This window comes from Ruditapes philippinarum, unplaced genomic scaffold (genome assembly GCF_026571515.1).
Source record: "Ruditapes philippinarum isolate M1 unplaced genomic scaffold, ASM2657151v2 ctg1106_1_1_1_1, whole genome shotgun sequence".
NCBI classification, from domain to species: domain Eukaryota; kingdom Metazoa; phylum Mollusca; class Bivalvia; order Venerida; family Veneridae; genus Ruditapes; species Ruditapes philippinarum.
The window spans coordinates 52,763-73,992 of NW_026855119.1; the positions used below are offsets into that span (position 1 = coordinate 52,763).

General features: G+C 32.1%; 2 protein-coding genes across 2 annotated transcripts; one reads left to right on the plus strand and one right to left on the minus strand.

The window, feature by feature from the left end:
• Positions 1–1,127: 1,127 nt before the first annotated feature.
• LOC132742145 (uncharacterized) lies at positions 1,128–10,302 on the plus strand. Its single transcript, XM_060730471.1, has 12 exons — positions 1,128–1,158; positions 2,543–2,630; positions 3,367–3,415; positions 3,853–4,080; positions 4,475–4,672; positions 4,972–5,097; positions 5,820–6,050; positions 6,542–6,739; positions 7,037–7,162; positions 8,252–8,479; positions 9,649–9,846; positions 10,156–10,302. Exons 2-12 carry the CDS (start codon positions 2,604–2,606, stop codon positions 10,158–10,160), a joined length of 1,614 nt encoding a protein of 537 aa, XP_060586454.1. The 5' UTR covers positions 1,128–1,158; positions 2,543–2,603; the 3' UTR covers positions 10,161–10,302.
• A 1,318-nt stretch (positions 10,303–11,620) lies between these two features.
• Positions 11,621–16,876, minus strand: LOC132742154 (uncharacterized). Its single transcript, XM_060730481.1, has 3 exons — positions 16,846–16,876; positions 13,933–15,052; positions 11,621–11,651 (listed from the first exon to the last, which is right to left on the minus strand). The coding sequence occupies exons 1-3, from the start codon at positions 16,874–16,876 to the stop codon at positions 11,621–11,623; spliced, it is 1,182 nt and encodes a 393-aa protein (XP_060586464.1).
• Positions 16,877–21,230: the final 4,354 nt, after the last annotated feature.

Here is a 21,230-nt window from a genome sequence, read left to right on the forward strand (position 1 = left end):
GATATGGTATTTTGGTAATATCAGACTGTAACAATGCATTTTATCCTCCTGTTTGGTCCCTAATTAGAATGATGTAACAAAATTAACCACATGTGCGTTTAAACTTGGGTCTTGGTCTATGCCAAAGAAATATTTATTAACATTTATTGGACATTGAGTGATGTTCAGGCAAATAAATGACAAAAATATTAAAATGCAAAAATTATTTTCTATTAAAAAATTAAAAATAAATATGTAATTTTCAATCAAAATCCCCGCAGATGTTTCCCTTTTGATAGAATCCATAAAATCTATCATTCTGAAACTGCTGCTTAGAAATTTTCCAAAATAAAAGTATTTCAAAATTTAAAAAAATGATATATGATAAACAGAAGCCTACATTTTCACTTTTCTGAATTTTCATAAAAAAGAGGCAAAAATTGTTTTGGTAGTAGCCAATTTTCAAGAGGCCCTGCAAATGTAAAAATTAAAAGCTATCATGTTAATGAGTTTTTTCTGGAACATGAAAAAAGACATCGTTTGTAAAAATTTTATAAAAAAAACAAATAACAATAATTTTTGGATAATTTAAAAAAAACCTTTTTATAAAAAGCAAAAAATTAAATTTTTGGACGCATAAAAAGTATCTTTTTAATTGTTTTTCCTTGAACTTGGTTCACATTCATGAAAATTTTTGAGTCGATAATTTCTCATCGAAGAACATGAAATTTTGATTCAAAATATTTTATGGTATTAAAAAAAACAAAGCGAAAAAAGGGAAAATTTTTAAATTTAATACATAAAGAAAAATCCTTAGCCAAAAAAATTTTTTTAATTTTATATAGTAAATTAAATTTTTACTCTTACTTTAGGCTTCTAGGGAATTCAATAATCTCATCCTCACCAATTTTTACTTTTGAAAAATCTTTTGTTGGCATTTTCTTCAAAAGGCTTACAAGTAAAACAATTGCTTGAAAATCATATCTTCAAATGGAATTGTCAACTCCATAAATCTTTGTTAACAACAAAGTGTTAAGCGTATGATTAAAATCTTTTGCTAGAGTAGTATATTCTGGCTTTTGAAATGTTGCAATATGTTGCAAGGTAGACAGTACATGTATAAATAAATCAACGCAAACTATGGAAATACCGGCATATGCAACTTTGTCAGTGAAACATGTGAGTAGAAATATTATTTTATTTTTAACATTTCTTTTTTCTTTCTAAATATTTATCTTTATGTATTGGATATCAACCGAGTTCGAGGTGTTTCTGTTTAGGAAAGACCTGGTCACGAATTTCATGTGGCACTGAGAGCGCGTAGCGCTCGAGTTGTTACCAGGTCTTTACTAAACCACTTGTATAATTATGCTGTTACTATAAGTAAGTTTTTGGATTTAATTTAAATCAATACAAAATTACTTTTACGTTGTTGTGTAGCATTTTGTGTAACTAATCCTTATCTTCGGAAGTTTTCATGGAAAATCAGCTTGAACTTTATGCCGGTTAAATGAAAAGGCAGGATGAAGGCTAACTCAAAGAGAGGGACATTTAATCGGAAATGAACAATCTAATTGTTTCCGCGGTTGGGAGTTATACCAGGAACGTCCCTATTAACTATGGGTAGCGGCTCCGTTTTCCAATGCAAAGCGTATATCAAATGTACGTCATTTTAAATCACAAATAAATATTTAAATAACGGATATATTTTTGATATATTTTTACGATATGAATTTGTGATACAATTTTTATGTTCTGTGAATTTTATAGAGCGCTTAAGATGTTATGGATATTGTTATTTAAAACCGTAATTAGTAAGCTATGATAACTGTTATAGGTTCATAGAAATGAACTTGAAGCGCACACTTTTGTCATATTGTGAACTTAATTAATGCCAGAAGAATCGCTTAGATTATTATTAATCTAAAAAAACGCTATTAAATAAATCTTAAATTAATGTTTTCTTTGTATGCCCACTGGCAGGTCAAAATCAAGGTAGATAGGTATTGCATATTAAGAAACATATTCTGTATAACTCATTGTAATTAAATTCTAAGAAGTTTGGTCAAAATGAAAAAAAAGCATATTTTAATCTAAGCCTTGATATGTTTTGTATTTAGAACATGAATCTCATTTATGTTCTTTGTCCAAGGCATATGGTTGTCTTAGCTAGGACTTTGTATTATTTCATAACATTTATTTGAAAATGATTTGAATATTACTATTTTAAGATATTCATGTAAAATATGTATACATCTTTTTTACCTGAAATTATATTTCCCTGGTTTCGAGCTTCGTACATTATTTAAATTCTATATATAAAGGTAACTCGACAGAAAAACCATGGTGGACGGCTTGCTCCGTAAGCACCCCATTTTGAATTTTTTTGTATCACGTGGTATTTTTCTCCATTTTGATTGTGATAGGGTTAGAAATGGTCAAATCTTGTTAAATGGATATGTCGCCGATCAGCGGAAGAATGTGTTCTGTAGTAAAAGTTTAACATAGAAAAATAATTTTACACTTGTGTTAGTTGAATAAATTACATGTTTTGTAATTTCAGAAGAAAATAGACCTTTTTGACTTCACTCTTGTCTACTGGGAATATTGTCAATCTGTAAAGAATGAAGACGTTGATATTCCCTTCCTTGGTATAACATTGATTTCAAATCACATTTCTCATTAACATACGCGTAAAACTTAGTGTTTGAATTTTTTTTTGTCCAATAGGATTGCAGTATTTCAAATGAATCGTAACACATTACTTTGGTAAATATGTAAACTGTTAAAGCAGCACGCCTCCAGATTCATGTTAATTTTCATGAAAATTTTAGATATGTATTTGAAAGTAAAATATTGTGAGGTGAACAAAAATAGTAATTTACATATTGCAATCGGCACTTACAATCTAAGAAAATTACCAAAAATTACAGAGTTAGTGAACGCAGAAGAAATATGTGATAAAATACTGCAAAAACAGTCTTAAACCGTACATAACATTAAAAATCTATCTTGGATCTTGAATGATTTTACCTTTCTTAAAATTGTAGTACATTTTTCTCAATATTGATTTTCTTGAAATATGTTGGCTCATCTGGAGGCGTGCAGCTTTAATCAGTCTAGTAAATCGACTGTTTATCAAAATAATTTAGAACACTACGCTGGTTGAAATTTATCAGTACGTATTTACAAACTTTAATTGGTCGCACGACTGGTGCGTATAGTAAATATGTACTAACAAACTTTATCCTATACTTAAATTATAATATGTATTATAATTCACAATTATCATCCCAATAATATGATGATTTATAGAAACAGAACAGATATTAAACCAACAAAAGTTGTAAAATGCTCATATTTAATGACAAATAACTAATACTTCAGGTATGCCTATTGCTTATGACTGTTCTGAAAACAACTGAATCGAACGCAGGTAAAAAGCAATCAACTGAAAGCTATCTTATTATTTCAATTATTATTGTTTAAGAACAGTTTCAAATTCAATAGTAAATGTAACGTAGAGCAGTAACCAGTTGTATTAAACGACTGTAAATGTTCGATACAGTTTAAACGATGAAGAGGTGCAGATGATAAAACACTTAATTGTATTCACTAGATTAAATTTTCCTTTACAAAAACTGTACCCTTGTAAAAATTGTTTCCAATCTCCAGCCTTTTTACAAACTACTTGGCTAATTAAAGGCTGATAGCTGTTTTCTTGTTGCGTTTACATAAGGTAGAAATGCCTTCATTTTGTTGATAATTGGAACTTCTAAGGCAATAAAAACAATTGGCGATGAAAAAAAGTATTTTCAAATAAAAGTGATTTTGAAAATTTATGGTTTCTTATAACGGGCTGTTTTGCTTTAGCTCTCGTGAACCTTTCCGAGAAAAAACCAGCGAGTCAGATAAATAACTATGATGGACAAAACAAAATTTGGATTGCTGACATGGGCAATGATGGAAATGCTGATACCACTATGGCTAACAACCATTGTTTCCATACTGGAGAAATCATGAGTCCCTGGTGGCAAGTGGATCTTCAGGATATATATTACATAAGTAAAGTTGATATCACCAACAGGAAGGATTGCTGCTGTATGTATCTATTTTTTTACATTTGCTTTATTACTAAAATATTATAGATTTTCTGGTTTATCGTTAATTATTGAATTCATTAAGATATTCGAATTAAAAATTTGAAACGGATTATTCTTGGTCTTTTTTAATTATTTAACATGTTTCAAGTTCGTATTTAATTAAAATTTGATACAACTATTGACATCATATAAAGTTGAAGAGTGCTCTTATGTATGGCCATCTTTAAAGACTAAAACTTTCAATTTAAGAAGATCCGATAGTTTGAAATTTAGCCATATTTGTCGAAAAATTTTTTATCCGATTCTACACTTTTTCAAAATTTCAAAAATATGGTAACACTTTCACAAATCATTTTTGTTGTTATCAAATAAACATTTATTGTAATATTTAGCTGATAGAGCTTCAAATGTTGAGATCTCCGTAACAACAGAGGAAGGTGGTAATTGGACGGTGGTAGCGTATCAGGAAAATGCAATAGGTGATTTCAAATCATTTCAATTTGATCAGGTGAAAGCTCGTTTCGTCCGAATAACTTTAAGGGACAAGCTGGTAATATTTCATCTATGTGAAGTTAAAGTCTTTGGACAAGGTAAGGCCTCTTTTCTTTTACATGTAGGGAGCTAAGTTAAAATTCAAGTCACAAACACTGTTGTGTCATTTTCTTCCATTTTATATTCCTTCTCTTCGTAGCATTTCAAACGCTGTTGAAATTTATAACTTAAAAGCGAGTAATGATTTTCTAAATAGGCTGACTTATATCGTTTGTAAATAAAAATATTTAATATTCTGTAGGAATATAAATCTTACCTTCATATAGTCGAAATAAAACCATTTATTATTAGTGTTACCCGCTCGGTGGACGTTCTCATTCATGTCATATTTATTTAGAGACACCTGTCGATGACTGTGCAGATAATCCATGTTTGAACGGCGGTGTGTGCACTGATGGCATCAATAGCTTCACTTGCACATGTGCGCCTGGGTTTGATGGAAATACCTGTGAAAATGCGAAGCGTAAATACAATTTATATCTTAACCATAAATTGACCCAATATTAAATTTTGTATGCATCAATGCAATTTATTTGAATGATTCTAAGACATTTTTTTTTCTTTTTAACATCCCGTTTTGCATTACACCTAACAAAAACGTTGGTATTTACATACCAAAATGTCTGTTCAAGAATAAAACAGTTTCAACATTCTTAATTTGAACTAATTATAAAATAGTTACTGTGGCAATTCTGTTACAGTCTCATCATATAATCACATTCATTTACCAACTACAACATGTGGCTTTTTGAGTACTTGCACATTTTACTTATAACTGTTGAAAGTTTCATATGTAATTCAATATAAAATGTTGCTTAGTGTAGTAACCAGTTGTATTAAACGACCGTAAATGTTCGATACTGCTTGACCGATGACGAGGTACAGATATAATGATATGCACTTGTAAAACATTAAATGTATTCACTAAGATGATTTTTTTCTTTACAAAAACTAAACCCTTATAAAAACTTTCCAATCTCCAGCCTCCTTTTTATCGACTATTTGGCTTATTTAAGGCTGATAGCTGTCATTTTGTTCTTGTTGCGTTTACATAAGGTAGAAAAGCCATCAATTTGTTAATAATTGGGACTTCTACGGTAATAAAACAATTTGTGATGAAAATGTATTTTTAAATAAATGTAATTCTAAATGTTATGGTTTCTTATAACTGGCATTTTGTTTCAGCTCTCGTTAAACTTTCCGAAGGAAAACCAGCGAGTCAGATCAGTAATTATGATAATGAAACCAACAATTGGACTGCTGACAAAGGCGTTGATGGAAATGCTGATACCAATATTCGTAACAACCATTGTTTCCATACTAAAAATAACATCATGAGTCCCTGGTGGCAAGTTGATCTTCAGGATGTATATTACATAAGTCAAGTTAATATCACCAACAGGAAGGACTGCTGCTGTATGTAGCTTATATCTTATTTTTCTTTACATTATATTATCTTTTGAATAACGTAAATAAAATATATTTAATGTCATAAGGTCAATTTTTAATTTAAATTTTGAAAAAGATTATTTTTCAGCCTCAATAAGTCATGAAACATTTATGAAGCTCATATTAAATTTCTTGTTGAACCACGGATATAAATCCGTGGTTGTACAAATAAATTATCGAGGTTGTCACTGACCAATGTAGGTTTTCTTTTGGGTCAGAAGAAGGTAAAGCGAGAGACGAATGCTCTTATGTATGGCTTCTACAAAAGCTATAACTTTCAATTAAAGACGATCTGCTAGTTTGAAATTTAGCCATATTTGTCGGTGTAATGAATCCGAAATTTGTTTTATCCAATTTTACACTTTTTCAAAATTTCAACAAAACTATTCACACAATTTGTAAACACTTTCACAAATCATTTTTGTTACTTTGAAATAAACATTTATCGTTATATTTAGCTGATAGAGCTTCAAATGTTGAGATCTCCGTAACAACAGAGGAAGGTGGTAATTGGACGGTTGTAGCGTATCAGGAAAATGCAATAGGTGATTTCAAATTATTTCAATTTGATCTTGTGAAAGCTCGTTTCGTCCGAATAACCTTACGGGATAAGCTGATAGCGTTTCATCTATGTGAAGTGGAAATCTACGGACAAGGTAAGGCATCCAACCTTTAACATGTAGGGAGCTAAGTTTAAATTCAAGTCACAAACACTGTTTTGTCATTTTCTTCCATTTTATATTCCTTCCATTCGTGGCATTTTAAATGCTGTTGAAATTTATAACTTAAAATGAGAAATTATTTTCCAAACAGACTGACTTTTATAACTGAAAATATTTAATATTCTGTAGGGATATAAATCTTACCTTCATATAGTCGAAATAAAACCATTTATTATCAGTGTTACCCGCTGGGTGGACGTTTTCATTTCATTTTATGTCACATTTATTAAGAGACACCTGTCGATGATTGTGCTGATAATCCATGTTTGAACGGCGGTGTGTGCGCTGATGGAATCGATAACTTTAAATGTACATGTGCGCCTGGGTTTGATGGAAATACATGTGAAAATGCGAAACGTAAATACAATTTATATTTTTACCATACATTGACGGCAATATTTAATGTGATCAAAACAAATTCATGCATCAATGCAATTTATTCGAATGATTCTAAGACATTTTTTCTTTTTAACATCTCGTTTTTCAGTATACCTAACAAAACGTTGATATTTACATTCCAAAATGTATGGTCAAGATGAAAGAAATTTCAACATTCTCAATTTGAACTAATAATAAAGTAGTTATTGTCACAATTCTGTTAGTTATAGTTTCATCATATAATCACATTCATTTACAAACTACAACATGTGACTTTTTTTAGTTCTTACACATTTTACCAATAACTGTTGAGAGTTTCATATGCAATTCAATATAAAATGTTGCCTAGTGTAGTAACCAGTTGTATTAAACGACCGTAAATGTTCGATGCTGGTTAACCGATGATAAAACATTAAATTTATTCACTAAGGTAATTTTTCCTTTACAAACACTGTACCCTTGTAAAAAGTATTTCCAATCTGAATCTTTTTTACCGACTACTTGGCTAATTAAAGGCTGGTAGTTGTCACCTTGTTCATGTTGCGTTTACATTAGGTAGAACTGTCTTCATTTTGTTAATGATTGGGACTTCTAAGGCAATAAAACAATTGGTGATGAAAAATGTATTTTCAAATAAATGTGATCCTCAGCACGACATTATTGTTGTGTTTGTGGTACTTTCAGTTTTTACTTTTGGCATTTCTCTAGTTTGGTGGTTCCAATATTCCTACTTGAATATTGTTGAAACACCCTTAGGATATGTTGCCTGCTTTTTAAATTTGTCTTTTGACGTCATATCTGTGATATGCAGGCTTCATAACCTCTGATCCCCTTTCGAAATTCCATTTTATTTAGTTCCGTCCATTGTTTTCTCGTTTAGGGCACACGCATTCTTTAACTTAAATGTTGAATTCTGCATAAGCCGGTGCTAGGGGCGTGGACGGTAACTTGAACTCATGAACAGGTTCAATGAAACCGAGCCTGCAACATTTTCAATTTTGTCTTGTTGGGCTTTCTTTAGGGATTCTTTATTTCTCTCTATTCTTATATCTGGCATTTTTGCTTCAGCTCTCGTTAAACTTTCCGAAGGAAAACCAGCGAGTCAGATAAATAACTTTGATGGACAAAACAAAATTTGGATTGCTGACATGGGCAATGATGGAAATGCTGATACCACTATGGCTAACAACCATTGTTTCCATACTGGAGAAATCATGAGTCCCTGGTGGCAAGTGGATCTTCAGGATATATATTACATAAGTAAAGTTGATATTACCAACAGGAAGGATTGCTGCAGTATGTGTTTACATTGGCTATATTACTAAAATATTTTACTTTTTTTAATTTATTGTAAATTATTAAATTCATTAAGATATTCGAATAATAATTTTGAAACAGATTATTCTTGGCCTTTTTGAGTCTTTAAACATGTTTGAAGTTTGTTACTTATTTAATTAAACTGTTGTTCACTTTTAAGGATGAATATATTTATAACATGTGCATTGTGTTTGTTACTGACCCAGTACGGAAATATAGGGCACCTTTTGGATGAATATGACTAAGGCTATAGTCGAGGTCTCAGTTCATCCGACAGGTCACCTATATAATTTCGTAACGTCTCAACGACAAACTCATTAAATGATGTAATTTCCACCACTCCCGTATTTTTAACCTTGTACGACTGGTGGTGTATTCTTTATCAATTTATCCTATTATCATTATTTTTTTCTGAAATTCATTTTTTAGTCATGATTTATCATGTACAGCATAGGTAAGTTTGAGAAATCAACTCCATATTCAATTAAAAAATTTATTGTATTATTTAAAATCACAAAATACAGCCTACTTCTTATTACAAATGTGCCTTTGCAACATATATGAAGACACCCATATGAAACTATGAAGGTATAATATTTGATATATTTTTTGACATCATACAAAGTTGTTGAACCGATGAATTGACAAGGTGGAGGTCAGCATGGAGACAAAAATATTAATTGAAATTTGTCATGTTACGCGGAAAAATAATTTCAAAAAGTCTATCTTTGTTGAATAGCAGCTATTTTGCTATTATCTGGTGGTATAATGGGTCAGTTTTGGGAAATAAGTCAGTCGAAAAAGTGGCTGCTCATATCCAATGAAAATATGAAATGAGAGGTTTTATAAAATACTTTCCTGTTGTTGGTTTATTTTAACCTTACAGATTTCCACGTAAACAAATTATTTCATATAAAGAAAAATGTAATCCATGTAATCCATTCACCACGTACGAGCTTGTTATACGTGTATACATGTTGTACTTTTGTGATATTACACTAAAAAATGCAACAATTTCATCAGCACAATATGCAGCCACTTTTGTATTTGTAGTTGCTTTCGGGATAAAATATTAATTAGTTTTATTTTTAGGTAATAGAGCACATTATTTTTGTTACTTTGAAATAAACATTTATCGTTATATTTAGCTGATAGAGCTTCAAATGTTGAGATCTCCGTAACAACAGAGGAAGGTGGTAATTGGACGGTGGTAGCGTATCAGGAAAATGCAATAGGTGATTTCAAATCATTTCAATTTGATCCAGTGATTGCTCGTTTCGTCCGAATAACTTTAAGGGACAAGCTGGTAATATTTCATCTTTGTGAAGTTGAAGTCTTTGGATACAGTAAGTCGACTTTTTTAACAGTCATAATTTATTTGTTTCTAATCAGTAAAAGAAATCATAAAGTATTTTCATATAGTATTTTTTATCAACATCAGAAGTATGTCTCCTATTTTGATCAATGGTTGAAGCTCTCTGTGTTTTTAACCAAATATACATATAGCATGCTTTTGTTTTCATACTAAACATTTTCACTGTTTTTAATGAAACTATCATTTTCATTTTTTATGTGATTAGATTGCATATATATTGTAAGTGCATAGTTATTTACGTTATTGCCAGTGCATTTACTTAGATTATTGTCTGCTACAGATTGACAAAGAAAAAACGACGAAAACGACAACAAGAAAGCAGTGGTGTAAAAGAAACCAATATAAAACAATAATTTTCTTGCAAGACCTACTATCAGATGCTTATTTATGTAAAAAAACGTTCCAAATAAAAATGATAACATAATAATGTATTCAATTATATTTATTGTTATCAATTTAACGAAAAACAACAACAACAGAAACAATTTTAACAAAGAAAAAAAAGAAATCAACAACAACAAAAAACAAAAACAGAACAAAAAAAAAACAATAAATGAAGGTATAGAATGGCACACCCTTAAAGACAAGCACGCAACATCGCAATCTTTGAGAGTCCTATTTTCAAATGTATTTTCAGATATCTTTTATATATAATATATAATATATCTATTATGTTTGAAAAGGCGGTCGGCGAAACATTAGAAAATGTTTTTGATTTCGAATAAGTGGCGAAGACAAACTTACTAAAACAACGGTTATCTAACTGTTGTTTTCAATACAAGCGTTACAGTGATGTTTCTAAGTATTACCCTTTTGCTCTTCTTGTGCCAGTGACAGAAAAGCGCAAGAAACACGTGTACCAACCTGATATGCTTAAAGATGAAACTGAAACAGTGATAAATTTGCAATAAGTGCTATATTTACGAGAGATCGATTAGTGCATAATGTGGGACCTTGTTAATCTGTACCCTTTTAATCCAAATATTTTCCTTACGGCACCAAATTCTTTGCTCACAGTAATTAACTAGTACTATCTTAAATGAAAATGTAAATCGTGTCGGATAAATAAAGAATTCGGATACAGAAAATTAATACATTGACATTCTATACAGTTCACATTGATATTAAAACATGTTTGATACACGTCTTATCATGCTTGTAAACAATATAATCACACAAAGTGCTATTATAATTCATAACAATCAAATTCCTTGCCCTTGCTTACATACACTTGCGACTTGTGTAATAGTAATATCTGATCTATCAAAATTACATTTTAATAACTTCCAACCAATATTTATTCTTAAAATAATAATAATAATAATAATACAATTATTATTATTATTATTATTATTTTGTTACACAACTAGGTTAAGTCCATAGCTTTTATAGTTTAGGAAAAATGGCCCGCACAAAAATAAAGTAAGAAAATTAACAAAGGACAATAACTCAAAAAATTAAAAAGCCGGATTAACGATTCTTGTGCACTGCACTTCGGGTCATTTAAAAAACAAGCATAGTCAATCCAACTTATAGTGACTGAGTTATGCTCCGGACAAGCTTTCGGGGACGCCGACGCAAACACCAATGCCGACGCTGCCGACAAAAGTAACCCCTATATGTCACCTTTTCAAGGCGACACAATAAGTCTACTTAATGAAATTTCCACATTATCATGTTATTTTAATCATAAAGAATGTGATGATATCACAGAAACCAATTAAATTATCAAATGTATTGAAGTTTTACCTCTGAAGTCTTGTCACATCCTCTTTCCTAAATTTACAAACTAAGTTTACAATCTGGCTAATTAGAACTCCGCGAGTCGGATGTGTGGCCTTGTGAACAGTATAACTGACACTTATATAGGTTATTTATAAACACCACTAAAGGGCAATAACTAAAAAATTAAGAAGTGCAGAGTATCGGTTCTTGTGCACTGCACTTATTCTTAATGAGAGATATCATCTATGAAGATTTAAGTCCGTAGCTTTTATATTTCAGGTGAAATTGCCGGGATAACAATAAAGTAAGAAAGTCAACAAAGGGCAATAACTCAAAAATCATGGAGTAGCGGTTTTTGTGCACTGCACTTCATCTCAATGAGAACTGTCATCCTATAAAGTTTCATGTCAATAGCTTTTAAAGTTAAGGAGAAATGGCCAAGACAAAAATAAAGTATTATAAATAACAAAACAAATCAAGTAACTATTTAATAAACATACCGGTACGATTGGCAAAACATTTTCATATCTCTTCATGAATTAAGTTTGTCAAACTGGTAGTTCCTTGAAACCATTCTAATTCACGATTTTCAAAATATAATTTGAAATTAGCAGATCAGCGTACATGCATGTATTTAAGTTTCAAGTTGTATTGGTTCATGAAGAAAAGTTAAAGAAAATCACCTCCGAATGAATTAACCTAACTGTTAGATTTGAAAACTATATCAGAAATTCTTTATTTGAGTTTAATTCCCCCTATTAGCCGATTGACAAAGGCTACAACTTCTTATTCTGCCCAAGGACATTCCCCCTTACATCTTTTTTTTCATTTCCCAAACTTGACAAGTATATTTTTTTTATTATTTTATTATTATTATATACCACATTTCTATAGCACTCTTTTCATAAATAACAAATGTTCAAGAGTGCTTTACATAAATCTGATAAAACATAATCATATATATATAAGACATAATGTACAACATTAATTAAGTAAACCTATTAAACAATAATGATAATCTAAAACCAGTAAAGGATGGTAAGAAATACAGACACATTTAGTTTAAAATCAAGGCACAATTAAAATTAACACTGATAATATAGCAAAAGTAGTACATGTATGATGATTTATGAACTAACGTCCATAGAACTTTATGAAATAATGTGTTTTGAGAGCTCTCTTAAAACATGGCAAGGTATTACAGACTCTAACGTCAGGTGGTAACGCGTTCCATAATTTCGCTGCGGCTGTCTGGAAGCACCTGTCACCATATCGTACTGTCCCAGATTTAGGCACAACTAATGTCATTGAGTTATTCTGGGACCTCAGCTTTCTGACTGGGATGTACACGTCTATCATGTCTTTTATATAGGCTGGTGATTGATCGATGAGGGATTTATATGTATAAGTCAAAATTTTATATTCGACCCGATACTCTACCGGAAGCCAGTGAAGTTCACGTAAGATAGGTGTTATGTGGTCATATTTGAGTGTTTTGGTCACAATTCTAGCTGCTGTATTTTGAACATGTTGTAACTTGGTCATTGACTGCTTAGAGACTCCATATAACAGTGCATTACAGTAGTCTAACATAGAAGTAACAAGTGAATTTACTAGAGATTTGGTTGCTTTAACAGTAAGATAGGGTCTGATGTGACCGATTTGTCTTAATTGTGCATAACAGTTCCTACAGACATTATTTACATGTTGTTCCATCCTCATGTTCGAGTCAAGAAATGCACCAAGATTGCGCACACTAGATGATTGGCTAATTTTCGAACCGTTGACTGTTACTGTAACATCTGAAACAGGTTGTGCGTTATGTTCAGATGAGAAGATGATCAACTCTGTTTTATCGCCGTTTAGCTTCAGCATGTTGGCATTCATCCAACTTACAATATCTTCAAGACATCTTTCAATACGGTTTATATTCTCTTGAATTGAAATATTAGTCACTGGTGTGAAGGATAGATAGAGTTGTGAGTCATCTGCGAAGAAATGGTTGTTTAGATCATGTTTACGGCAGATTTCTCTGACAGGTTTCGTATACATCACATAGCTCTTGGGTCCCAGGACAGACCCTTGAGGTACACTGTACTCCATGTGGACTGGCTGTGATAGTTTGTTGTTTATGCATACAGTCTGGTATCGGTCGGTCAGGTATGACGTCAGCCATGCGAGTGGCTTGCCTGTAATTCCAAAGTGTCGTTCAAGGCGGCGAAGGAGCGTTCCGTGATCAATTGTATCAAAAGCAGCAGACAAATCAAGCATCACGAGAATAGTCACATTGTTATTATCCAAAGACCGTAGAATGTCATTTTGAACTTTTAACAATGCAGTCTCGGGCGAGTGGAACTTGCGATAAGCAGATTGGTTGACCTCTTGTAGTTTATTTGTCTTCAAATAGCTCTCAAGTCGTACGTCAACGACCTTTTCCAAGATTTTAGACAGGAATGGCAAGTTAGACACACGCCTATAGTTTTTCAGTTCGTTAGGATCTAGATTTAGTTTCTTTAGAAGTGGTCTTATTCGTGAGTGTTTGAACATTTTTGGTACATAAGCAGCATCCAAGGACACGTTTATAAAACTGGTTATCACTGGTGTTAGTTCATCTAGGCATTCTTTTAACAGCCATGTTGGAATGGGATCTAACTCACAGGATTTGGTGGCTGATTTTTTAATCAATGCTTTCACTTCTTGCTCTGTGGTTGGAGCAAACACAGTATATTTGACACCCGTATATTCAGATTCCATATCTACATTATCCGGTACCGATTGTGTTTGAGAACGTATGTTATTCCTTATTCTTTCAATCTTTCCGATAAAGAAGTCACTGAATTTCTGGGCAAGGCGCTCTGAAGATGAATCAAATGGTAGAATCACTTCATTTGTATCTCCAAGTAGACCTTTGGTAATCTTAGATAGATTTTTATGATCATTGCCAGTTTTGCCACAAGACTCTATTTTACTTGTATAGTATTCTACACGAGCTTGTTTTAACATCTTGTTAACACTAGAACAGTGTGTTCTGTAGATCTGATGGTCTATTGTAAGTTTAGTTTCACGCCATTTCCGTTCCAGTTTACGTTTTTCATGTTTGGCTTCGTGGAGTTGCTCTGTATACCACGGACAAGCAGGTCTCAATGTAATAGTCTTGTTAATCATCGGAGCATGTTTATCCAAAATAGAGGTTAGACTGTCTGAATATTCCATCATAAAACCATCTATGTCAAAAGGGATACACTCTTTGTTGAAGAATTCCATTTTCCGTATGTCATCTCGAAAAGAATCAATGTCAATTGCGCGAAGTTTTCTGTAAGAAACCAATTTCCGTACCGGTGCAGGTTTTGAGGCTTTGACATCAAATGTAACAGCAAAATGGTCACGTAAGATATTTCCACTAGAATCAGAGAGTCCAGGATCTACGACCTCTTTGTTTGATACAATGTTGTCTGTTTCACATTTTTACAATGTCGCTGGAAGATTGTTAACTTATATTAATGTTTATTGTGTGTGGCAGTATGGCCAAGTGGTTAGCATGTCAGTAGTCTAAGGATTGCTGTCCGCATGGGTTCAAACCCCCGTCAGAAGCGAGCTGTTGTTTCTTTGAGAAAGAAACTGGTACTGGTTGGTTCCAGGAATGGATTTGAGAGTTTGCCATAAGCTTTAAGCTTCTTAAACAATCAAAATGAAATAAATCCTTTATACCAAACAGCCTTCATTCTGTATCACGGATTTATATTACATATATAAATCCGTGTTCTGTATGTATTATTACAGTATATTTTTATGCCACCGCAGCATCTGCGATGCGGTGGCATATAGCGATTCACCTGTGTGTGTGTGTGCGAGTGTGTGTGTGCGTGCGTGCGGTGGTGTGTGTGCGTGTGTGTGTGTGTGTGTGTGTGTGTGTGTGTGTGTGTGTGTGTGTGTGTGTGTGTGTGTGGTGTGTGTGTGCGCGCGCGCGCGCGCCACGTGTGTGTGTGTGTGTGCGTGTGTGTGTGTTGCTGCGTGTCTGCGTGCGTGTGTGTGTGATTTTAATGTAGTTTTTTGTAATCATTTAATTTTTAATAGAAAGAGCATTCAGACATTGAAACACGGGGTTTACTGTTGTATTTAGGGGTTGTAGCATCTGAGAATAAGTTAGATTGTACAGTAAAAATTATTTGTATGTTCTTTTTTATAATAGCCAAAACTAAAAAAATTTCCCTGGCGTCACAATTTGTTAACCACAGAAAGTATTCACATCTGAATATGACTTTTGTACGGTGGCACAAATGTGACATGTGTGTGTTTTTATTTATCTCGTGGCCACGAGAGATACAATGTCGTGGCCACGAGATAGCTAAAGCGTGGACACGAGATACCATGTCGTGGCAACGAGTTACTAAGTTGTTGCCACGAAATACTTTGTCGTGGCTACGAGTTACTAAGTTGTGGCCACGAGTTACTAAGTCGTGGCCACGAGATAAATAACCAATCAGATTACACCATTTATATGAATTTCCCTAATTAACTAGAATGCCATTTATATATTTATTGACTGGCCAATAATTTTACATTTAGCGTCACTGCGACCCTGACCCAATGACTTCGAAATTATAAGATGTCATCTACTTATCAGGTGCAATGATCTGTCTGGGTTATATAAACCATGGCTTATCCCTTCATATATGACTTGACGTATGTCGGAGACATGTCTTACCTGATTTGTCAATTATGAATTTCAATTTAATTAAAAACGAACTGTCCTAGTAATATCCTAGAGTATCCATTTTCTTTTTATAGAAACAGACACTTCGTTAACATGGGAAGACCCTGTTAGAAATATTTATTTCACGTAAATCTTAGGACGAACAGTTGAATAAAATTGTGTTCATATGTACTTAATTGATTCTTTACTTCAATTAAAACATTGTTAGGCACAAAACAGATTACATAGATGATTAATCATGGAAGAATCAGGGTATGATTCGGTTTGGTTTTAAAACTACCCTCAATCCCGTGAAATAGTGATGCTAAAATATTATTTTATTTTCCTTATCTGTTTCATTTTACATTGTATGGATCTAAAAAAACTCTTATGAATTTATACAATACACATGAAAGAATAATCATATAATAAACTGCATACAATAAATGAAACATTAAACATACTAAAAAGAAATTAGGAATCAATCGATTCCAATCACGTATACTTTGTCAATGGTATATGTAATTATCCTAACTTTGCCTTAAGACTTACATTTATCGTCTGCATTTGGCTGACACGACATCTATACGTTGGTTATATGAATAACTGGCATGTTACCAGAAAAGCATCAATTTATTTCAGAAACGCTGTCTTGTCTCAAAATTCAGAATTTGATATGACAGGCATACCATTTCAAACTGCATCTTATCGCATGTCCCATTTTCTATTAAAGAGACTTGTTGGTCAAAACTAATTTTATGGATTCGTTTATTATTTATTTTTCGGTTTCAGTGGTACGAGATGGCAACAACAAAAGTCTCTGAACATAGACGGTTTTTTATTTCATAAAATCCGTTTTTGTATGACAACAAATTCAAACTTTGTCGTGTAATGATTAAAAACAAAGATATACCGGTATTCTTTTTTTAGAATTATAGATTTGATTATGTTTATAAATTCAAACAATTCGTAAACTAATTTCAAAATTACAATTCTTGACGGCGAAAATATATAATTATGTCATTTCGTTTAAAGTTGTGTTGGATATGTATTGAATATTACCATAGACATTTTGTCTAGTTATCCAGACAAGTCACTAACAGTGACATTAAAAACGAAAATGTTTCTAAATCTTTTTTTCTTCATTTTACGAGAACGAAATAGACTTTGTTAAGCCAATGCTAGGTGGCGTTGACAATAACATAGGGTGACATTATTTGCAATGATGTTTACTACATGTACACTGCATGTATAGAAAGTTATCATTTCGAATGGTACACATTATATTCTTCTATTCCTTGAACATGTTTGTTGTAATAATCATTTTTGTCTTCGATTTTGTCTGTCAAATGATCTTGAATGATCAGACTTTACTTTATCAATTACATGAATTTTCAATTAAAGACCATCGATAATACAATGTAAGTGCCTTTGTCTTTGATTTTCAAATGTTCATATCTACGATCATTATTGATATTGTAAATCAATTTTATTTACGTGCTAATGCGTCAAGATGCATTTCTGCTATCTTTGAAAGAACTGACTGGTATCTTGTGTCCTTTAATGTAATATGAGCCGCGTCATGACAAAACCAACATAGTGCGTTTGCGACCAGCATGGATCCAGACCAGCCTGCGCATCCGCGCAGTCTGATCAGGATCCATGCTGTTCGCTTTCAGTTTCTCTACTTTTAATAGGGTTTGTAGGCGAACAACATGGATCCTGATCAGACTGCGCGTATGCGCAGGCTGGTCTGGATCCATGCTGGTCGCAAACCCACTATGTTGGTTTTGTCGTGACGCAGCTCATATTGTCTTATATTGGGACATTATATAACGAGAGAAGCAACTACCGACTAGATAAGCAGTATCACACTTATGTTTGCATGAATGCTTGACATAAAATATTAGATCCCAGACTTCTTTTAAAAGAATGCACTTAAATTGAGTAAAATGATGTTTCCACTTTAAAAGTAATAAACTCGTCATGCTTCAGACTTACTATTAATCGATCCAGAAGTTTCACATGCGCTTACGAGTACATGTAGATAAAAAATGTAGATACATATTTGTTTTCAGATGCGATACATACGTTATTGTCTTAAAGTTCTTACATCTAGTAGATTTAGCGGCGTATTCTCATAACTGATTTCATGATTGTTTTGTCAGAATACCCTAATTTTTGAGTATGTTTTTTTTTTCTTTCTTTTTTAACCTTATACTTATATCCACATACATATATTATAAAAATGTCAAAAAGATGAATTTTAATTGTGTATTATAATTATGTAGTTATCTCTTTAAACTAGATTTTAACTTTCAGACTACATGTTGTTCCAGTTTGACATAGAATACTGTTGGAAAGGCAGTATTGAACTTTAAATATAATAATTAGAATCGGTGGACGTATTAGATATATCGTAATATCATGTCAACAGTCATGAAAAATTCTATTTCATAATTCGTTTGTGCGTTATTTATCAAGTTCATTAGAAACTGAACACACCCAACGCCCCTGTAAGATTATTTTAATGTTATCATTTTTTCCTTAGGAAGACCATTTATTAATTCATTCTACAAAAATATACCCATTATAAATTAGACCCGGTGAGATTAACAGAAATGAAATTCTTGCGACATTAGCTATATACAACAAATAATAAGAAATTCTAGCTTCCTCAAGAGTTCCTATATAAGCTTTAATGTAACATTATCCCTCAGAAATGTTTTCTAGGGGTAAACACGTTCTAGGGGTAAACACGATTTACATTGCTTTAATAATAGGTGTAAAGCATAGTCGATGCTTATAAAGGGGAGTAAGAAGTGCTGAAATTAGAATAATTTGTCATAAAGGTAGCACAATATGAACAACCTGGTATATTGACTTCCATACAAAATATTAAAACACTTATACTGTACTAAGTGAGGCACACTATGGAAACGATGGTTTGTTTATATAGCTGTATAAGTACTGTTTTGGAAATTGTAAAAGAACCAAAAAGGATTTTGAAAAATGATATAATAATGCCATTTGGTTTGGGTGTTTAAAGTTCATTTAAATATGTTGATAGAACATGTAGAAGGATATGTATTCGTAGAAAATTTGAAAGTTTCTTTTAACGTTTTATTTTTCTACAGGCAACTTTGTTGTTTTTTATTTTCACTCCTGGGGACCCTCTGTATTTCAGAATTTTTCAAATCAAACAGATTTTATGCATATTCTTGCCGTTGAATGTTCATTTATATAGCACCTAATCAATTTCCTTCGTTCATTTGCGTTGGTTTGAAAATTTCATTTTACTGTATTAAGTAGAGACAATCCCAAAGACTTTAATATCATTATTCATTTTCAGGGAGATAATGTAACAGTCGCTACTTTGATGGGTTTTTTATATCATCTAAATAAATTGAAGTTCCCTATGAAAAGAAATGGTAAGTCTCTGACATTTATTCTCTTTAACAATTTAATTTTACAATGACATGAGCATGAGAATGATCGATTTCAAATTGCGAACACTGTGGTTTCGAAACTGTTTTAAGCTAATATTCCTGCTCATCATTTAGTCTTTTTATGTATATTTCATCGCTTTTCTCATGACTAGTATTAGACAGTATCCTATAAATGTTCCTCAAATTACATCATATAGAATATACACGTATTCAGCTATTTTGTCTAGTCTTAAATACTTTAGAGTATTCAGAGTCAATCTAAATTCTAATCCCCTTAGTATTTTCGCAATATGTGCTAAGGAATAGTTCATTTATCACTGTTGTGAAATGAATTACCGTTTTCACTCAGGGGAATGCCTCTGTTTCTCTCTTTCTCTCTAGCTTTTGTTCTACAAGACATTGTCACAGGGGTTCTAGAAATCGTAAACAATATGTATGAACGATATACACTAGGCATCATTCGCGTAGTCATACCTGACTTAATGCTTGTTTTGCCCGAATACCCTAATTTGTGAGTACATTTTTTATCTATTTTTTTATACGTATTTTGTTGACCGGGCCATTGAGTATACAAATCTGTTGATATGATTCATTTTTATTTAACTTGATGCTTATCTACATATCTATAATAAAAATGTAAAAAAGAAGAAATTAAATTTGTACGACTCTACTTACACTTTCTCTTTAATCTTGTTTTCAACTTTGTACACTACGTTTTATTCGAAATTGACATAAAAAAGGTTGAAAAGACAGTATTGAAATTTAAATGTAATCATTGGAATTAGTGGGCGCATTAAATTCTTCGTAATATTGTGTCAACAGTCATGTGAAATTCTATTTATAGTTCGTTTGTAAGTTATTTATCAAGTTTATTAGAAACTGAACACAACACTTACGTCCCTGTAAGATTAATTATTTTCAATTTGCCATTAGAAACGACAATTTATTACGTTACAAAATATATACATTGTAAATTTAATCCGCGAAGATAAATGGAAGAAAACCTCTCGCGACATTAGCTATAATTACAAAAAAGTATCCTGCATCCTCAAGTAAAATAACATTAAAGGCACATTATGCATCAGAAATGAATATATTTTTCTTGGGGTAAACTTGAGTTTGATACTGTTCATAAATAGGTTTAAAGCATATTAGATACTTATTAGAGGGAGTAAGAAGTCCTGAATTTGGAATAATTTGTCATTAAGGTAGCACAATGTAAACAAAGTGATATTTTTACCTCCATTCAAAATACTGAATCATTGTAACTGTCCAAATTGAGGCATACGATGGTTCGTCTTTATAGCTGTGTAGGTATATTCTGGATATTGTTACAGATCACCGAAAATAGAAAGGTTTTGAGAAATGAAAATAATGGAGTGTTGGTGATAAACTGGCCTTTAAAAGTGATTCTAGAAGGGTATTTATTTATAGTATTGTAGACATAAAAGTGCAAATATTATGAACACAAAATAAATCGTCTCAGAC